The 20,829-nt window shown below is 51.1% G+C and overlaps 4 protein-coding genes across 4 annotated transcripts; 2 read left to right on the top strand and 2 right to left on the bottom strand.

The window, feature by feature from the left end:
• Positions 1 to 3,672: 3,672 nt before the first annotated feature.
• Positions 3,673 to 4,643, top strand: UCRPA7_4909 (putative c6 transcription factor protein; the record flags this gene model as incomplete). Its single annotated transcript, XM_007917460.1, has 3 exons — positions 3,673 to 3,687; positions 3,759 to 3,856; positions 3,914 to 4,643. The coding sequence occupies 3 exons, from the start codon at positions 3,673 to 3,675 to the stop codon at positions 4,641 to 4,643; spliced, it is 843 nt and encodes a 280-aa protein (XP_007915651.1).
• A 6,854-nt stretch (positions 4,644 to 11,497) lies between these two features.
• Positions 11,498 to 12,665, bottom strand: UCRPA7_4908 (hypothetical protein; the record flags this gene model as incomplete). The annotated part of the gene is made up of 3 exons (XM_007917459.1): positions 11,498 to 12,117; positions 12,170 to 12,378; positions 12,442 to 12,665. 3 exons carry the CDS (start codon positions 12,663 to 12,665, stop codon positions 11,498 to 11,500), a joined length of 1,053 nt encoding a protein of 350 aa, XP_007915650.1.
• A 973-nt stretch (positions 12,666 to 13,638) lies between these two features.
• UCRPA7_4907 (putative 4-coumarate- ligase 2 protein) lies at positions 13,639 to 14,552 on the bottom strand (the record flags this gene model as incomplete). Its single annotated transcript, XM_007917458.1, has 3 exons — positions 13,639 to 13,971; positions 14,022 to 14,356; positions 14,411 to 14,552. The coding sequence occupies 3 exons, from the start codon at positions 14,550 to 14,552 to the stop codon at positions 13,639 to 13,641; spliced, it is 810 nt and encodes a 269-aa protein (XP_007915649.1).
• A 3,780-nt stretch (positions 14,553 to 18,332) lies between these two features.
• UCRPA7_4906 (putative oxoglutarate iron-dependent oxygenase protein) lies at positions 18,333 to 20,829 on the top strand (the record flags this gene model as incomplete). Its single annotated transcript, XM_007917457.1, has 7 exons — positions 18,333 to 18,733; positions 18,791 to 18,912; positions 18,960 to 19,895; positions 19,945 to 19,985; positions 20,040 to 20,288; positions 20,342 to 20,566; positions 20,620 to 20,829. The coding sequence occupies 7 exons, from the start codon at positions 18,333 to 18,335 to the stop codon at positions 20,827 to 20,829; spliced, it is 2,184 nt and encodes a 727-aa protein (XP_007915648.1).

Here is a 20,829-nt window from a genome sequence, read left to right as displayed (position 1 = left end):
GTATTGATAGGTCTGTAAGAGGAAGGGATGCGGCTAAATTGCTATGGAATAAACTCTGTATCTCTCATCAGCATCAAGAGTGACTTGTGTCATCTCATGCTAGCGCCATTACGGATTACCCAAAGGAGTAGTAATCGAATACGCTCTTACTCTGGACCTTGCTATATACGCCTTGTCTCGAGCTTATCTACGAGTGATAGCGTACAGTGTCGCGAATGATGGCCAGGAATGTCAAGATCAACGTTTCTGGTAAGTGGCCCTCACGTCAGTGCAGGATAGGATTGTAAACTATTGATGTATCACATCAACTTGAGATAGCCGCGATTAGTATTGTAGATTACATTCGTTGGACATGAGGTACGCCGTGCCAACGAGAGCGAGACTGAGGCTTACTCACATTACGGCGCCAAATCCACGGTTCCTGGATCGTGGCTTCCTACTTATTCATGGCCGTACAGGTCAAGCCTATTACCGATTGCCAATTCAGGAAATGACGGCTCACAGCTCTCAGTGACAGGGGTTCAACGCTGCCCTGGCGGTACTGCATTTCATTTCTATCGTCAACTACAACAGTCAGGCCAGTAAGACTAAGCTATCAGGGTGTCATGAAGTTGTAGAAAAGTAAAAACCCAGTAGATTGTCATGAATAACACCTCTCGGATAGCGCACCCAAGGCGTCGAGTGGAGATTGTGAATCGGACGATATCAAGGGCCTCACTCAGCCTTGGAAACCAACCAACAAGATTCTTGAGCCTCCTCTAGGTAGGTAGCCAGGATATTCATGATGAATCATATACTGCGCATTACATGGCAGCAGCCACTGGGGAAGCTACTAATAAACGGCGGTCTGCATGCATCTGGGCATTCCTACATGCCAGCCAGCTACCACCCACAGCTGAGTGGCTGTCTCTAGTGATAATAGGAGGAGCAGCAGCATCAACAAGGTGGTGACCGATTTCATGTGCGTGCCTCTAGCCTCCTCCTTTTGCCACACGGCGGAGAGGATTGCACATGCTGCTGCTGTCGTTACCGTCGTCGAGTTTACCTTTGGAAGGTCGGCGACGGTGTGAAGTATCAGCATCGGGAGCCGAGATGGTGTTTTGGTCCGTTAAACTCTGAGTCTAGTTCGTCATAATACTGGGGAATCTAGTCAAGTGCCACAAAAACATCCCTGGACTTCCCTAGCCTCCCCAGCCCTCATGTCTTTACAGCGCGCTGGCCAGTGGCTACTGCTTCGAGTGCTCCTACCTACTACTGCGCTGCCACCAGTGCCCTGTGCACAAGCTTCCACTCTCTCAGGTGGACAGGACGGAAGCGGAAAGGAGGCCCCACTTATCCAAGCATCTCGGCCTCTCTGCCGGCACGCAACCATCCGCGATGTGATTGTGCAAGACGCTCAACGATACAGAGCAGTGGTTATGCCTGATCCTGACGAGCGATCCCAATTCCTGGCTGGCCCGTGTTCCTGATCTTCTAGCTCGTTCCGGAGGGTCGTTTTCTGCGAAAGTGACCGAGCAAACTGCGGCAGCTTAGCGCGTAAGCTGTGTACCTAAGCGGCGAGGGATGGACTCCCAAGCAACAGGACAATCCCCTTGACCAGAGCAGGTGAGTCCAGGGGGCCTGGACTTGCTCAGGGCCAGCTTTGTTGTCTCAGTGTCAGTGCCAGTGCCAGTCGCAGCCAGCGTGAAGCCCCACGGAGAGTTTCCTAGGGGCTGGCATGCATTGGCTTACTCAGGGCTCCGTGTCGGGGCCGCTCGTTCGAAGAGGCCGATGTATCCCCTTGTACCTGACGGTACCCTTCAAGACGACCAAGCTTCTTGGTCCCCATACCCAAGTGAAAACCAGACGCAAGCTATGCATAATCGTCCCGTTATGGGTCATATCGAGAGCGAGGTCTTGATATCATGTCATGAACCAGCAGCCCTGTCAGGAATAATTGTGGAAATCATCAGGACAGATATATAGATCCAGGCGGCCGGCCGTTTCTCAGCTGTGATACCCTCTTGCTTGTCTCTACCACTTTGGCTTGGCCATCTCGCGGAAGGATAACGCTGGCAATTACTCTTACCTGCATCCTGCTCACCGTGTGCGTGTTCGACGTAAGACTTACACGCGCGGCGCACAAGCCTCTTCTATCGTGAATTGGAATCATCTTCCTTGCGATTGACCTAATCCGCTCTCCAGCTCGTTCCAGGAGGGTTAAGACGACGACACTGATTTCCTGATATATAAGAGAAGCTCTCCTCTTGTCATCTTCACACACACATACCCACCCCCCTTGCTCGTTTGCCCAAACTCGACTGGCAGCCTCTTTTGGGTCTCAATATTCGTGCTATTGTCAGATCTCCCATCAGACTAAGAGGGGGATTTCCAATCCTGCATTTAACCCCAATAAGCTGGCGCAAGCCCTCGGCCCCTATTCGCTCTCCGTCCAGCATTCGGGCGATCCTCCAGAAAAGCACCGTCCATTTAATACAGCGGACCCAGGGGTTCAAAAACGGCACAGACACACAAAAAGTTCTCCGTTTTCAGCGGCGCGAAAAAAGGCACTCGAACAGACCCTGCTCGCCCACCCGCCTAACTCTCGATTGAGTAACGTATACGATCAGGCAGGAGAACAACATTCGCAAAGTCTCACGCAGGATTACAGTGCATCACATTAAGGCATTTAGGGGGCACCAAAGCACTCTGCATTCTTGGAACACGACCCCACTGTCATTCTGCGACAGACGAGCCTGCTTCGCCTATTTGTCTTGTTTTAGGGGACCGAGGTGTCTAAGTGTGAGTACGTTGTATACGTACTTCCACAGTATAATACCTGCCTGGCCTGCCTCTCCCCCTACCCGTCTAGTAGCGCTCGCATTCGCACGCACACGGGGAGTCGACGTCTTCAGTTTGCCCGTCCTCGGACATAAACAAGTCACCGACCGTTAAAGCCACCCTTCAGAGACCCCGAAAACGATAAGTCCACGGTGACCAACACTGTCGTTCTGTGGGACGCTGCCGAGCGGGAGTGCGCTGGGATTTAAGTTACTTGCACTTACACCAACCCTCTAATACCGCGACTCATATCACATAATCTTGCGCGCCCTTGACCATCAGCCTTATTTTGACATTATTAATCCCCGAGTCATTTTATCCTCGAGGCTTATTGAAGCTTTCTCTTTCTTGGCTGGCTACATACCTTCTCCGTGGACCAGCGGACTGGGTCTTAGATCCTTCTTGTCTTACCTCAACTCTTTTTCTCCTTTAATACCACCGGGCGGCTCGTCACTGGAAGCTGTTGTGTGTGTCGCACCTACACCTACTACTTCTGCTGTTCTGCCCCTCCCCCACAACAACTTACACACCAGCCCAACACCCTTCACCACCACCAACATACAACAGTATAATAAATAACAAGCGGCCGCCGACCCAGATTGTCGGGACCAATTAGTCAGGATGGAACACAATTTACCTACTCCCCCGAGGGAGGACCACGTCAAGTCACACAGTTCCAAGAAGGGCTCGTCGAGTTCAAAAACAGTCAAATCAGTACACCGCAGCTCCAAGCGCTCAAGTACACACTCGCATCCCCAACCTACCGCCCCAACACACCACCATGACAGCCACTCGCATTCAATGGCCGACGGAAGGCACAAGAGAGTTTGGAAAGCCTGCGAGAGGTGTAGAATGAAGAAGACAAAGGTAAGTCAGATAATATTATCTCGTGCAATTTACATGCCTTCATCAGTTCATTCACTTACACGGATCAACAGTGTGATGGCGAATTCCCGTGTAAGCGATGCAAAGATGATGGCCTTGTCTGCACTGCAGGAACGCGGAAGAAGACTGAATATAAGCAACTGCCCCGAGGGTATGTATTGGAAAGATTTTGTCTCCGGGGTCCACTCTGACTTACACGAAACTTTAGGTATGCCGAGGTGCTTGAGAACACCCAGTTCGCTCTCATTGCCACAGTGCATAAGCTATACGCGATGGTCCGCAGTGGCCAACAGTGGGATCTCGGTGAGCCGGATCTGAATGATCGCGGCCAGCCGGTGATCCATAACATTGCCTCCAAGCTCGGCTGCATACGACCGAACAGCGACATGGACCTTCCAGTTCACTCCGTCTTCCCGGAAGACGAGGCAGGGCTCGCAGAATTGGCGGCACAATTGGAGGCGCAACAAAGGGAACACGACACGCATCCGGGTGTGAAGGCCGAGACCGACTCGAGTTGTAATCGAACCGACCGCGCAAGCTCATCGGAGCTCGATCACTCGGACTTTGAGCAAGACTATCGCAAGGCAGCTTTTGGTGGAAACACCGTGACTCTTTCGCCACAGAGCCTCTCGTACGACAGCTTCGACGGCTACTCAGCTCCATCGGAGAGCTTAGCTACGCAGTCACCTACCGTACCAACCTCGTACGCCCCATGGACGGCGCCTCGACAGGCCACCACGATGAACTTTGGTCCCCAGCAATATTTCCAACAACCAAATTCCTACATGGACATGGATATGTTAAATCAGGGTCTCATGGAGTCGGAGTTTGGAACCATTAAGCCACACATGCTCTCATGTCCCAACCCCGAAGTGATGATGGGCGTTGGCGACCCGATGATCTACTCTGGCTACGACGGCGAGACATTACGATTGTAATCAACACGGCGTTGCATGCACGGACTGGAAGATAAAATCAAAAGAGGGCGCCACAAATCAAAAGATTGGGCACGCTACGATGGATGACAATAGAAGGCGCATGTGAGAGATACCGGCCGGTTACTGCAAAGTGGTTTACAGGACAGGCAAGGCGTTTAAAGGGGCCGGGTTGGTTGCTTTTTTTTTTCTTCAAACGAACGCACTTCCTCGCCCCCCAAGAACATCTGGGGTTTAATGCTTGAGGAGGAGTAGCAGGAGGCAAAGGACGAGGATGGACTGGAGACTGGAGACTGGAAACAAACGTGATGAGGTGAAGCTACTGTACAACAACGACGACACGTTTAGTGTCGCTGCATTGCAGGGCGCTAGGCTCTGGATCAAGCGTCTGAGACTCTTGGGTACTTGGGATGATCATTGTTAATGCTCTTCCTCAGATCAGTCAATCGCTGCTGGGAAGCACTTAAGTCCTGCCCAGGTTTAACGGCCGGGCCCATTCACTCTCCTAATCAAACAAAGTTAATCAACAACGCTCGCAATTTTTTCATATTCTCTACTTGATGGATCTCATCTGACTTGACTTCATTGACTTGCATGTGAACGAACTGCCGAATCTTACAACGACCAATTCGCCGAATATTGCTCCCCTCAGAGTACCACCCGATCTCGGTATCCATGAAGCACGCAAACCTTAATAATCCCCGTACAGTACGGTAGATGTTACACAGCGACCACCTCGCCGAAGGAACGTGGTTTCGCCGTACATAACCGCATATCCCCGCCTGCGTTCTACTTACTGTGCAGTACAGCACACAGCCAGACCGATCGGGGTTGACATAAACCCGTTCGGCAAGACACAGCGTATGCTGATGCACACATCTGACCCTCACTTACACGGACGGAAACCTCCAAGACGGCGACGACTTCAAGATTCCAAGGAAACCCCTCGGGCGATTTAATTTCACGACACGCAAGACGAACCCACCGCGCTTTGCACTGCCTCGCGGGGACCCCTAGGTGAGACCGTTTTTCAGGGCATTCGGGCAATCGAAGCGAAAGCGACGAAAGCGAGAGACCTGTAGGTGTCATGCAACGCAGCATGGGGGGACCCCTTAGCCCTAAGGCGTAGAAGGTTCGACGGCGCGGGTCGTCGTCATGGAGAGCAAAGCCACAGCGCCGTGAAATTGAGAGTGCCCCAATCCGGTTGAGCTATCCAGCCAGTCAGCAGTGCCGTTCGCATCCCGTACATGGATGATGGACTGGCTTGGCTGGCGCCTTAGATGTTGCTGTGGATATACGGATATACACAGCAAGCTACACGCAGCGTACTACCACTTACTTACAAGATACGAAAGAAAAAGTTTCACATTCTGCTGCCGTTCGTTTCCTCACTAATGCCCAATTGAACGGAGCCAAGCTCGTTGCCTGATGCGGTAAGCGGGTAGGAGTCATCCTTCATGTCGATTCTTACTTCTTACTCCACAGAGAGAGGGCACGTATCATTGCATTCACTCACTCACTGAACCATGATGCTGGGGCCCATTGGTACCTGCACTGTCACTGTACCGACTGGCGCCCGTAACACGCTCGCCAACCAGCAGCCCGGACTTTGATACAGGCCCGTCTTACAAGCTGCAGATTTTGATGGCGTCGCGCGCGTCGCTGACCGCAGCAGCCATGGCGGTGATGACTTGTTCCTCCTCTCAAGTAGCTAACTCATTAGGTACTGTTAATGGTTCCTAACTGACGCAAAGTGACACATAAAACTGGAATCTGCGCGCGCGAGCGTCCTGGGGGCGCGGCCGCATGACTGGACTGGCAAGGCAAGCCCTGACACGAAGTACAGGAGTTAGACCCTTTCGTCTTTGAGTGTTTGCCGAATCGGGTAGCAGTGCGAAGGTCCTAGATTCAGGATCCAGCCCTAGTGCATAGTACTATGCTTTGCCTCTCACGCCAGTAACTGATTAACGTTAGTAGTACAGTACTCGACTCTAGTAGGGGAAGGACAAGGTGGGTGTCAGCGTTCCCAGCCAGCCATTTGGGGGTGGGGGATGTCAAGGTTCCTGGAGGGAGAGATTTCAAAGATCGGGGTTTCTTAACAGCCCGCTGGCCGCGTGCCACGACTAACCGGCGGGCGGAGTTCCGTGTGCCTGCTGCTGGCGCCGGCGCTGCTTTGGAAGAGTAGCACCGTAATAAGGGGCGGGATAGCTAGCTACCACACGCGTGTAAGCTGGCTGGGCCATACAATGCTGTGCCCGAGCTATCTATCTACCTTGTGTTCTCCGCAGTGTTGCGGAAGGTACCTGCGGACGAAAGATGGACGAGCTACTTAGCCAGCGGAACATGCCTATGCTGAAGAAGAAGTAAGAAGTAAGGAATGGTGGCTGCAGCCCAGGCTGCATGCATCTTGGGGCTCAAGAGAATGATAGGATACCAGGCATTCATTCATTGCGCAGAACACTGCGTCGTCGTCAACATTGGTCCTTTGGATCTGCCGAGCACCGAGATCACGAAATTGCCATCTACATGTCATATTCACAAGAGATCTAAGCCCTGGAGGGCCCTGTGGACACATTGCGTCAGGTCTAGAAAAGTTTCACAGGGTTTACATGGAATCCCTTAGATGCTGGTGCGGCAGTAGAGAAAGGTTATAGCAGGATCAGACGAGACGGCCGCAAAACGGTCGCATTACGGTGAGAAGGATCTAACGAGATCCAGGTAATGCTCTGTCTTTGGATGTAGTCTGCGGCACCCGTCTGCACTAGAGTAATTGGTTAGCCTAGCCTTATGGTAGTCGGTTCGGTCAATCCTTCCACTGCAAGCAGCATTTTCGGACGACGACTCGCTGCCTTATCCGAGACCCTCCTCGGATTCGGGGTGGGAATAGTATCATCAGAGACACCATTTTTGATGGTATTCCAATCTCCCTATAGTGCGCATCTTGCAAGATGCGTGGTGAGACTTCACGTCAGGTTCGACTGAAACCGGGGAAGATGCGCAACTGGGCGTCCAAAGCTATTCCTTCAGGGTAAGGTAAGGATCGACTCCGGCGGCGGTGGACTAGACTCGCGGAATGGGACCGAATCCGCGAGGTTGGTAAGCTGGGAATGTCTTCATACCTGATCGAGTTTACTGTATGACCTTTTCTTCTCAGACTTTTGTGCTCGCCGTCTCGGGTGCTTCCCGGACCCGTACGGTGGGGGCTCCAGGGACCCTTAGCTGCCTTACCTTTGACCTTCTTCGATGGGCGCTCCAGTCTCTCATTCGCAAAGCTCAGCGCATCAGGCCTCGCCGTTGTCTCCAAAAGTTCTCCAATTTTTATTTTATTTTACTTTATGCTCGGCATGCGCTCGGGTCTTGGCAGACTTTGTGCAAGAGGACCAAGCCCTTGAAGGGACCCCGTGGACCCCAACCTCCGCCGACCTTTCGGTGTTTTCGCAACTTTGCGCGCGGCTTATGGAGCAGCCCAAAGTCACCGAATGCTCTGTCCACAGTGGTAAACCCTCCGAAGATTACCTAAGTTCCTGTAAACCCCTTGATGATTCATCAACCGCGCGGGAAACGGCACTCAACGCTCAACTGGGCAAATACCACCTCACGGCGTAGTGACAATGAATACCCTCCTCTCGACGGGATAACCAGAGACATCTTGGCCTACCTGACTGGTCTTCTCGGCCATCAACCATCAAGGGCCTAGACTGACGCCGGGTTTAGCAAACGAGCGCGAACTCCTTCTCCGCGTCGTCGGCGATAGGCTCTCCCTAATCTGGATGAGACAGACAATTTCGCCTGGCAGATCGGAATAACAAAGACGGGCGGTCTATGGCTCCATGCAGGGCCTCGAAGGCGCAGTCTATGGGTAAGGTTTTCTTCTACCAAAACGGTCATGCCCCCCCAGTATGCGACGCCTCGCACGCGGACCGTCAAGTTTTCACAGTATGCCTCTATCTCCCCGCTGTCCCCAGTGTAGAATAGCGTTACTTACGTGTGTTGGGGCCACCCGGCCCCGTTTCCCTTTGATTCGATCGATTTGATCATGATTTGATTGTGATATCGCGCGCTCTGCCCCTGGAAAATGACACACACTCTTCCGCGGACCTTTTCTGCCGGTGATATCGCAAATTCGAGATGTTCTCTAAGCAGATAGTGGAAGGTCCGCGGCTTAGCGGTGCAGAACTTCCAAGGAAAGCGATCTGGGAAGCAGTATCTTGCTCACAGTTGCTCTTTCCCTCGAATAGCTGCATGTGTACTCTGTTCATGATTCTATGCAAGCCAATGCCGTGCAGGCGGTCTGCCTTCTTGGCATAGACTGAGCATGCACCCCGCGATGCTGGCTGGGTTACACGCTACTTGCACCGGGCGCTGGTCGTACCATTCGGGTTTTTTGACGAGTACGGTTGATACGAGGCACAGATACGCGTACTCGGTCCTTATCTGCCTGCAGCCACCCAACTCTACAGTAGTGTAGGTATAGCTACGCTCTTCTCGTTTTCCCCTCTCTGTGCTTGGGTCTTGGCTACGACAGGTTGCGTACGCGCCAAACGGACCTTCCCGTGCCTCCCCAGCCCCGAGAACGTGTAATTAACGTTCTCGAAGAGGCAAATACTCTCTTTGCTTTGCTGCGCCCAGCAGTCTTCGTCATCCATTCATTTCAGGTAAACGGCCTATCTGCGTCGATCTTGGCCGTGGGTATCATGTGCGTGCGAGGTCGATGGGGTCGAGCCAATAGTCTGCTCTTGGACGAGGACTTGGAGGCGTGGCGCCCAGCGCAAGATCCATGACCGCCCCAGGTTGGCGCTGCTGCTTGCTGCTACTACTGCTGTCTCTTGCGTCAATGCCCAATACGCAAGACGCGAGACTGCCCTGCAACTTGTCTCGTTCTTCTACATGGGGGAAAGTGCGTGATCAACCCTGCACACATCCCATCGAGCTACCTGGGGGAACCTCCAGGGACTTGTGTGACTTCTGGAGACTTCCTCAATATACTCGTGCCTTTCAGCAGGTGGGCCATCAGGGTAGCACCTTTGTCGTAGAGTGGCCTTATGTCTGATGGAGATCATGAAACACACCGAGATGAAGGCGGCATTCCCAGAGACGTGGTTGCGCTATGGCCTAGTGTCTTGGAATGTGTGTAGGTTAATGCCAACAACCATCTCGGGGGCGCACGCGGATGAAGCTCTGAGGCGTCTGTCAAACTCAACTGCCTGCCTGCCTGCCTGCCTGCCGTGATCATCTTCCTGGCTGTCCTGCTTCCCGGTCTCTTCATTTGCGTGATGTCTCTTTGCGCCCGGTTGCCGTCGGCCGGCCTCACTGTCCACCGTCCGCTCCGGCTCGGACAGTCCGACGGACCGAGCTCATCACAAGATGAAGGCTTCGCTGGGCACGATGGAAAATTGCTCCTGTTGACATCGGCCTCGTTGATGTCATATCATGAACTAGCAAGCAGGTAATTTATCACATCGGAGATGTAGTCTCGACGATCGCCCCTATATTGACCATTCCATTGGGCCGTTTCCGTCACAGCGCCAGACATGAAATAGGGGGGGTTAGACCGCCTCCCCCTAACCTATCCAGGTGACAAGAAGATTCAGACTTTGTCGGAACTTGTGCATGACATAACAAGCCTCCTGTCAAGTCAAAAGCCGAGGAGGCTCCATAAATCTTGGGCGACAGGACGGAAGTTACCGCGCGCGGCGGGCATCAGGGCTGTCGTTCACAGGCCGCTGAATAAGTGGTCTGATGCGCCTCTCGCTGTATGCAGTGGCGGCACGGGTTTTGTACTTCGGGCCCTAGACATGTCCGACGGAGTCGCCTGGGCAGCGTCGTCCGGTATCTCGGACGGTGGCCCTTGACCATTGTCCGTTTTGACTGTCCGAGTAGGCGATGATGCCCGCCTCTTGAGTAAAGAAAATGATTGTTGAAACAGTGAGACAAGTGTGTCGTTTGCTGCTGCTGTGAATTCGGAATATGATTCTCAGTATAGGCATTTACAGCAATGTATATTCAGTCGCCATGAGAAAAAGTGGTCAGTCTTCTACCCTTTCATTGTAATCACTTGAATGATTGGGAAAATGTGTCTTCAAATATGTCTTGCATGCTCTAAAGTCCCCAGACTTGAGTATCTGAATTGCTCCTCCATATGTCATAAGCAGTGCGATCTCGTCCCCATTATCGTGGGCTCGAAGCTGTTCCAATTGTCGAGAACGACTTGAATTGCGGACGAACATTGACTATGGACGGCTCGCTATTTATTGACCAACTCCAGAATATGAAGGCTGAGATCCAAAGGGCCTAATATATCTCCGTCCTTTCAAATGGTATTGCTACAAAGTGTAGAACCCTCTTTGATAGTCGATACGACGATGACTTGCCGTCCCTGAAATAAATGCAACAAGACGAATGTATCTAGGCAGTGCTGCAAGATGGAAAATCATGCCCAATACAAAGCAGAAAATGACTTCGAACTTGTGAAACAGGATCGAAAGAAACTCATCGGGCTTCGTGAGAGATGACCAATGTGGCCCGTTCGATGGCGTCAGATACTGTTCAATGTGCAGACGACGAGTTACCTGACATAGCGTTTCTCTGAAGCGCTATAAACAACGTCAATTGTGGCATATCTGACTATTGGGTACTGCTGAGGTCGCAGAACTTAGCATCAAAATCAGCAAGGGCAGCACTCGGAGGTCTCTACGTACAATTTATGTACGAGGTACAGGTAAGACTGAGCCGCTATCATTAATATTTTTCTCAAGGAGAACGTATCACAAGCAAAGGAAGGCAGAGTTGTCTGGCATATCTTCAATTTCAGGTAATGTTGGCATAGACAAACCTTGAACCAGCTGTCCAGCTATAGACTAATTACCATTGCCGGAGAACTGCAGGTTCTCGTTCCCAACAACACCAGTCAGCACCGTCTGAGCGTTGATCCCGTCTACGGCGCCGTTGCCACCCTGCATGATATTGGCGAAGTTGTCCGAAATCAACTGAATACCACTCGAGAAACCCTGCTCGTCGAACTCGCAGTGCCCGCCGTTGGGGGTATTATCCACCGTCTGAAGGACGTTGAGCTGGTCCGCGCTGACGCCAGCCTGGGCCGCCAGCTGCTCATACGCGATGATGGCGTCGGGGATGGCCGGCTGCAGCAGGGCCAGCTCGTTCTGCGTGCTCTGGAAATGAATCTTGGTGGTGCTGATGACGTTGTTTGCGTCGACAAAGTCCACCTGTGGTTCGAGTCCGCCGCACATGAGGAGCACGCCCGTGCCGGCGAAATTGGTCAAGTGTGCGGGCATGAAGAAGCCGCTCAGAGTGAGAGAGCCACCAGACACACCGGTGAAGAACACATTCGAGGTGTTGAAGGCGACAACTTGCGGCAGTACCGTCTGAATGAGGTCGTTGACGGCCTGAGAGTGCTCAACGCCGTCTGGGCGAGAGAGGCCTTGGGGCTGGCCCTGGCTTTGTCCCCAGAGAAGTTGCTCTGCGCTGTGTGAGTGATGGCTGAGTGGAAGACTCAATTTAAACGAGCATACCTGAGGGGGCCAGAATGACCACGCCCATGAGGTCTCCCTGCACAGCTTGATTTGGGAAGTCAAAGAAGGATTGACCACCGTCACCATGGAGGAGGACATTAAGTCCCAACGGACCGGCATCGCCAGCTTGCGCCGTCGCTCCGTCGATGCCAGTATCCGCCGTGAATTGGTCGACGGGGCCGCTGACCTTGAATCGCAGGTTGAGGCCACTTTGTTTCCACCACTATTAGCAATCTACTCCACATGACGGTCTAAACTGTGCTGACACTCACTTGACTGTGGCCGTTGTATCTAAAATTGTCGATCCATCAGTCGCCTGCGAAACGCCCTGTGGTACCTGGGCGGCCTGTTGCTGAAGAGTCTGGGTATTTGCCGCAGCGGTAGCGGCACCTTTCCCTTTCCGCCTCGAGCCCCTTTGCGGCGCTGCATGGACATCTGCGAAGATGACCAAGAGCACCAGGGCAAAGAAGAAAACAGACGAGCGAACGGTCAACATTCTGCTGCGCCAAGAAGGAATAAATTACCAGAAAGGAGAAAGGAAGACGACAACAAACCGGGCAGAGCAAAACCAGTCCCCACGAACAAGAAAAGACCAAGAAGAGCCCAGAAACCTTGAAAACAGCAGACGGCGAGGCATAAAAGGAGATCAATCAGCTCGGTCGCTGCTCCCGCCAGCCATGCTGTGCATCCTCCGACGATCATGTTCTTGGCGTCTTCAGCGACAAGCAAGCGGCTCTCGCACTTGCTAGAGCCAACTACTACGCTGCCCATCAACAGCGGTCGTTTTCTGTGTGTTCTCAGACTGTTCGCGTGTGAGAGTTGGGATACGTCAAACAAGTAGTTGTGGTTGTTTTGTGGAGACGCAGGCAATGGGAGCCGGCTGGAGGCACTCGGCTCGCCCCAGGTTGGGGTCCACGCGGGCTTGGCAGGCGTTTTGAAATACTCCGTCACCACTCCCACCCCTGGAATCGCCTCGTTTACGCTGCGCCTATGTTCTGGAAACTCAAATATGGGGTTCTACGGTCTGTGGACTCGAACCATGGTGAGGACCCTTACGTAAAGCGGGTTGAGCCTACTGTTTCGAGTTCTGAGAATAGTAGCGATGCTGAAAGATGAGTCGCTGTCGTTCATCTAGTCTCCTGTAAGCTTCTCAATAAGCTTCTTTTCGCGCTTTGATGATGCTTTATGGTCTTCGGATTGAATTCATCAACTCCCATAATCTCGCATTTGCCGATTGCAAATCGCCGAGATATCTTGCCGCGTTTAGTGGCTTGCGTAAGTGCCGTAGATCATGATGTTTCAACGATATCTCTTGGCGGCCGGTTTGGGACAGATTTTGCGAATAATCAATGTGCACCGCAACTGGGGCTGTGGTTTTCTTGAACATTGAAGGGCTGTATGCCCAAGAAAAATTCGGCTCATATCGCTATCTAAAGGCTCGCCATCTTGGGTCCATCCAATCATGTGTCTTATAGCTTTGCTCCAGCTGCTTTCTTCGCTGCTTTCTCCTTGTCTCGAAGGAGCCTTCGAAGAATCTTACCGCTGGGGCTCTTCGGCACGACATCCAGAAACTCCACCCCTCCCTTGAGCCATTTATATGGCGCTTTGTGCTCCTTAACCCACTTCATGACTTCTCGTGCAACCTCTTGATCTGACTTGTTACTGTAGGATGGTGCTTTGACAACAAAAGCCTTTGGCACCTCGCCAGATTGCTCGTCAGGAGTTTGTATCACTGCACAATCGCCCACAGCTGGATGCGAGAGCAAATGAGCTTCGAGTTCGGCTGGTGCGACTTGGTGGCCCTGATACCTGTTAGTCCAACCCCTCTGATCGATGATTCATTGACATATACCTTAACCTTGATCAATTCCTTGATCCTATCGACAACCACAATATGCTCATTACCGGATGGCGCTTTGGTGACAATGACCTCGTCTCCGGTACGAATCCATCGTCCATCCTCGTCATGTAAGAAGGTCTCTGCTGTCGCCTTCTCATTATTGAGGTACCCGAGGGTTACTGAGGGCGATTGGATCCAGAGCTCCCCAGGTTCATCGTACTTGGTCACTTCCTTGCCGTCGAAACCAATTACCTTGGCTTTCGCTCCAGGGACCAGAGAACCCGAGGATTTATTCAAGACGTCGTGCTCACTTGTGGAAAGAACGACTGTGGCCGTCTCGGTCATTCCTAATGTTCACTCAGCTTCCGTTAGAACCTCACCGCGGGTGTCTAATGATTTACCATATCCTTGTCCTACATTCCATTTGGGGAACATCTTCTTGAGGTCTTGTATCGTTTCCTCGCCCATGGGAGCTGCACCCGTATACAGGAATCTTACGCTGCTCAAGTCATATTTCTTGAGCTCCTCCGGACTTCTAATCATGCGAATGACGATTGGGGGTACCTTCGAAGGTCAGCGAAACCCACATATGTTTCAAACTCCCGACATACCAAGAGAAGGTGCTCTATCTTGAATCGCTCAATCGCTGCGAGAAAAGTCTGAAAATCAAACTTCGGTAGTACGACAACCTCGTCACCTCGCCACGCTCCACTGTGGGCAATCACAACAAGGCCATAGATATGACTGAAGGGAAGTAATCCTAGCTCTACCTGAGTCTCGACTCCCTGTTGTTTCCGCGCGACAGACTCGTATGTTCGGTATTGCATGGCGTTCGCGATGACATTTCGGTGGGAAATCATAACAGCTTTCTGCAAGTCAATCAGAAGAGATTTCAAGGGTAATTACCGCAGTCTTTCACTTACTGGGAGTCCAGAAGTCCCACTCGAATAGCACAGAAAAGCCGGCTGGCGAGCACCCTGGCCTTTGGTCCACCGCAGTTCGTCGAGAGCTGGCAGCTTTTGTCCCTCGTCGATAAGGTCTTGGACATTTTTGAATGGCCCTTTCCTCTCGAAATCCGGCATTTCCATTACGAACACCTTCTCTGGCGGAATCCCGGCGGCCTTGGCTGCTTGCAATCCCGCCTCAAGTAGTGGAAGGCACACAAACAACGCTGTTGCACCAGACGACTTGAGCTGATGAGTGAGCTCTGTCGCTGAATATGCCGCATTCGCAGGCGTGGCGACACCGTTCAGCCGGTGAATTGCGTGTAGGACAGTGAGGTAATCGATCTTTCAATCTCAGTAAGTCCACGTCAAGGGTGTCTTGGCAATGATGAGCTTGCGGTCTGGGCTATCACTCACAGTATTGAAGGAAAAAACGGCAATGACCTTATCCCATGGAGTTCCTTCATTAGGAAACCACCCCATCCGCTTGCTTATCGCTCGCGCAAGATGTTCTCGCCTTTCGATAGACTCGCGGACGGTGAATGTCTTGCCTGTCAACCCGCAGGTGAATGGATTACGGCTCTTAGCGATCGGATGCCGACCATACTTCTCATTACTCATGAATTCCGCAATTGGTATTGAGTCTGGCGGGTCTATATATGATGAATGAGCAGATGTGTTGTTCATATCCGCGATGGAACTCACCAAAGGGGAGCTGTGGCACCCATGGCGGCGGTAGGAACACCATTGTCTCTCAATTGAGTGCCGCCTCGCTCTACAATCTTGTCCAACCAAGGGTTACTCGCTGATCGATTTGTCCGCTTTGTACGTCGCTGAATCGGGTATCTGGTCTCGCTGAGGTGCAGAAACAAGCCGACTTCATAAATTGATGGGAAACAAAAAGTTCGACAGTATTCACAATGGGGCACAGGATTATTGCCTCGGCCGGCGGCACTCCATCGGGATTTAAGATAGAGACTGCATTACGACAATCCTCCTACGGCGCTCCAGCCCAAATACCTCGGGGGCCGCCAAGTCGAGTTTGCCGCCATGACACCGCTTCCCCCACTTCCCCACACGCTACCGGAATAGTCAAGGCCGCTCTTCGCTCGAAGCAATCTGCGATCCCCGCAGATGATCCATACTTTGAGGGGCGGCCGAAGTTCGCTTGACTTCGGCCGCCCGCCATGCCTTGGCTATTTCGGAAGCATTGCAACACCAAGGCCAATTCGTTGGCGGTTGTCAGCTTGTGTAACATGAGGTTGAATGTTACTTAGTTTCCTTACCTGGTTGATTGCTGGGCGTAAGATTAAGCTTATCTTAGGGGCATCTCTCCCGTCATAGCATTCTGTCGAGTTGGCAGCTCATCATGGTAATGAACTTCATGCATGTGCCTTAGTGCTTACGGCTGGGTGGACAACACCCAGGCGGGACTTACACAGGCAATGCAACAGCAACGCAGCATGAGTTGCCTCATGGTTTTTCAATTCTTGAAACTTGGGTTTTTTCTTTCTCTCTCAACTTGTTGAATCATTCTATTCATCACCAGTCAGAAGTCATTTTGAACTCGGATGTCTTGTTCGAAATCTATCTTACAAGGTGGAGCCCATCACTCATTGACATAAATGTTGTCATTTTACTGGAGTCATCTCAGGACCCGGTAGACCTATCGATTCTCTATGGAGAGGACTTAGTTGAGATTTGGTAAGGTCTTGTTGGCTGTTCCCTTCAGTGCCATTGACATTCTTGCAATTACTCTCAGTGGAACCTGGAATGCTGAAGCCTGTGTACTTCAGGGGCTATTTGATCACCAACATTTAGACAAGAGATCTAATTCTACTCCTTCTACCAACCTATAATCATTGATCAAGTATATGCTGATTGGATTTGACAGATATCTGCCTTTCTATGGCTGGAGTGCTGCGCACTTCATTACTTCTCGTGATGCAGCAATATCGTTCATCCCCGGGGCGAATGGCATTTTTGAAGCCTCAAGAGCACGAGCACGAGCAAGTTACCGTCGCATAAAGTCGATGTGTGAAGAGTATCGACACAACTCGGCAACTCTCTTTATCAAACATCCACATCGATGCTTGCACCACACGTTCTAGTGTTGGGGCAATTGGTTAAAGACACAGGCCCATTGACCGCACACAGTTTATTCACTAACAATTGATTAACCTGTTGGGCTCCAGAGCTTCTGGCAAGCTGCTAAAATGTGGTTGTGCCTTAACGGGATGTGGCGTTAGCCACATAAGCACGTGATTGCATGGCTATCCACACTATCCCCCTGAATTGGAAGGAACGCTCTCTCCATCTAGGCAGGAGCCGTCTTCTTGCACAAACCACATTCGAAAAAAAAACAATATTTTGTTCTTCTTCCAAGGAAAGAAAGACCTCCCGGCAATTTTGTCTTCTTGATCACAACAAACTCCTACATCGTCGCAAGGTATCCTTTCCTACGCGAAAATACCCCTACCTCCTGGTTTTAGGGTTTCTTGAGACCAGACCCATCACAGCACAATTCACTGTATCCGATGAGCCTAATCGAATATTCTAGTCTTTGGTCATTTTAGATTGAAGGCACTGCAAGTTAGCGCGTCGGTATCTCATCCCTCATCTTCCCAGACAAATCCTCCCTCAACGTCTTTCACTTCCCTTAAACCTCTCTCATCCTCCCAATCCTTCATCTTTCAAGCATACACATATTGAGAGACCCTTCATCAAGTTCCCCTTCAAATCATCTCTCTTGTCTCTGTATAGACAAGGGAGTCCTCCGAAATCCGTCATATTATCAGCCAGGTAGACCGCCATCCACTCAGTAGGTATGTCACTCTTTGCAGGTGCGCTCCATTCATACTCATTCCGATGTCCTTGCGATCACTCCTGTTACATGTTACAATTAGCAGAGTTCATGATCTTGAAGTCTGAGGCTGCGCCATTGCTGGAATCCTTTCACTGCCTCCTATGATCCTGCCCCTGGATGCAATACTGCCTCTTCATTGAAGCTGCGTCACTCAGCCCAAAAACCCCAAACTTCCACAATAGCACATAGCAACAATCTTTACCTCAGATTCATTTTCACTAGCGTTTCTTTGATTCGGAGGCCTTCTTCTCTATTCTCTGAGGTCAAGCTCCACTCAACAGAGCACATCAGACGAAATCGCACACAAATATCCTATTCCCTGGCCATCCATACACCTTTTGAACCCTTAGTCTTTCTTCTTTTCTTCTCCATTCCTTCACCTCCATTTTCTACCACCAATTCTCTTTATTCTACTCATCCTTGTCTTATCCTCCAACCATCATAACTAATCTGGATTTCCACTGCTTAGGCATCCATCTCTATCTGCCACTTCCAGAAGTCATCAAAGCCATTATGGCAACCATTGTCAAGGACACGCAGCTTACTGCTGTAGTGACATCTGACAAAGGATCACTCAAACGCGAATTCTCTGAAGCCTTCACTGAGAAGGACCAGACTCTCCTGACACCCAAGCATGAGGATCTCGAAAAGCGTGCAAAGTTGTACCTTGACAAAGAACTGTCCTACAAGGACGAAGACAACGACCGTGAACAACTCAGTGAAGTCGTCAATTTCGTCGGACATCCCCTCGTATGGAGTGAGAATCGTCAGGCCCTCTGTGATGCCACTCCTTACTTCAAATCCCATCAGGGTGGTTTGTACACCAGGAACAATCTTGGTCTTGGCTTGCTCATTGATGGCGCTGGCTTCACGATTCGTGATAGATTTGGTGCAGATGTCATTGTTACCACAATGTGGGTTTACATTTACTTGTTCCATGACTGGATGTAGGGGCTAACATCAACCTCAAGGGGTGGCGGTCGTAAGCTTGATGCCAATGGCAATTATTCCCGGCAAGCCGACCATTTGCCGAATTCCCTCAAGGTCTGGCAGAAGAATCAGAGCGTCAGTCAGCCTCTGGTTGTGATTGCTGGTAAGTTGCCTTTGACTGGAATTACTTGATCACTAACATGCTTCCAGGCATAAACCACCCTGAGTTTCCATGTCGAGCGGTCCATCGCTACTCAGTCTTGGACAACTTCTGGGTCACTGATATTTGGCCCGAGCGATACCAGGATCATACAGGTTCCACCATTCAAGTCTTCAAGGTCAGACTTGAGAAAGTTCATTTGGGTCAAACCTCTTGGTGGTGGGACCCGCTTTCAGAGAATGCAACTAATTCCCTTGCTCCTTGCCACATTGGACAGTACACTGCTGCTCACCAGAAGTGTGAAGCCTGTGAGGACGATAGCAAGCAGGTCTTCAGCGAGAGCTGGACTTGTCTCAACGTCAACTGTCCTAATTTCTTCACCTTTCCTGAAGGGATTGACTGTGCTAGCCTTACTTACAGCAGAGAGTTCCTTGGAGAGAGAACTGCCTTCAGTGGAGACATGGCAAAGGTTGCTCAGATTGTCCCTGATCTCCCCTCTGGTACTGCATTGAACTCTACTTCAATCAACGCAAGGGCTGGTATTGTCTGCCCCGAGTGTGGCTGCTGTAGCCGCCGCCGATACTGGAACCGCTGGGAGTGCGAGAATAATGCCTGCGACTTTGCTCTGCATGCTACCTTGCAGCCTCATTCAATCACGGACGTCGAGAATGAGACATCCAAGCACGCTGCTGCTGCCTTAAAGCAAGCCAACAAATCCCGCAAAGATCCCGCACAGTCAGGCGATCTCCTGGATGATGTCACCATCGTGCTCGACAAGACCATTCACATGGAGAAGCATAACCTTGGCAGCTATAAAGCTTCTATCTATGTGTTGCCCAATGCCGCTGGAGAGGCTGTGGGATGTGTTGTGGTCTACAGAGTGCACAATGATGTCTGTGGCCGGCCAGGTGGACCGAATGCTCTCTACACTGACCTGCAGAATGTCGACATGAATCTACACAGAAATGCTGCGCGCTGTGGTGAAGGTATGTGATCCATGAGCCATGAAAGAGTCGGCGATCTAATTTGATATAGCCTGGAACGAGGTATTGACCCGTCACTTCCAACAGAACTTTGTAAGTTTTTACACATTCTTGTAAGCAGCCATTTGTATTCTAACTATGCAATAGGGTGCCCCATACAAGTTCGGTGTCGTTGTTGCATCCAAGTCCTTTGAGGATGCTCCAGATCCTGTCTTGAAGTGTCTGGCACGTTTGCAATGGGCTGGCCAGACTGCTGTCAAGGCCTCAGATGCCTTCCTCAAGACGCTTGAGAAGCAAGGTTTCATCAAGATCGGCAGCGACACACCAATCAACCCCGAGTGGCGGGATTTCAACGAGCTGTTGGCACTTGGTTATATGGAGAAAGATGAGATCTCCGTAAGTAACTCATTGATCCAATCGGGGAACAGGTCTAACTGAATACAATATAGTATCACGATGATGGAGAGAAGGAGCTCGGACCTACCGTAGCTACTCTGTCTCTTGGATCTCCCTCGAAGATGTCTTTCCGTCCTAAGAAAGGCTCGAACATTCCAACCGCCCGAGGCAAGAAGAAGGGCAACCCAGAGAAGGTTTACCATGATGCACTGCAAATTTGCCTGAAGCATGGCGACATGGTTGTCATGCATGGCGCTGCAATTCATAGGGACTATGAGGTTTGCAATACCGCATTTGTTACATTAGATTTGTACTGACGACACATTTGTAGCACGCAGTTGAGCCCTTGGGACAGCGTAGATTTGCTCTTACAAGCCGTGTGATTCGCGATGACAGCATTGGAGATCCTGGTGACAGAGAGATTGCCATGAGAATGGGTACCTTGCCTGATCACTATTCATCTTTTGAATATGATGGCGACATCCAAAACCCTGCTCAAGCAAAGGCTCTGGTTGACTTCACTGAGTTTTCTGACATCTGA

Source organism: Phaeoacremonium minimum (genome assembly GCF_000392275.1).
Source record: "Phaeoacremonium minimum UCRPA7 unplaced genomic scaffold PA7_03_scaffold_371, whole genome shotgun sequence".
Lineage (NCBI taxonomy): Eukaryota > Fungi > Ascomycota > Sordariomycetes > Togniniales > Togniniaceae > Phaeoacremonium > Phaeoacremonium minimum.
This window is presented reverse-complemented; position numbering and strand designations above follow the sequence as displayed.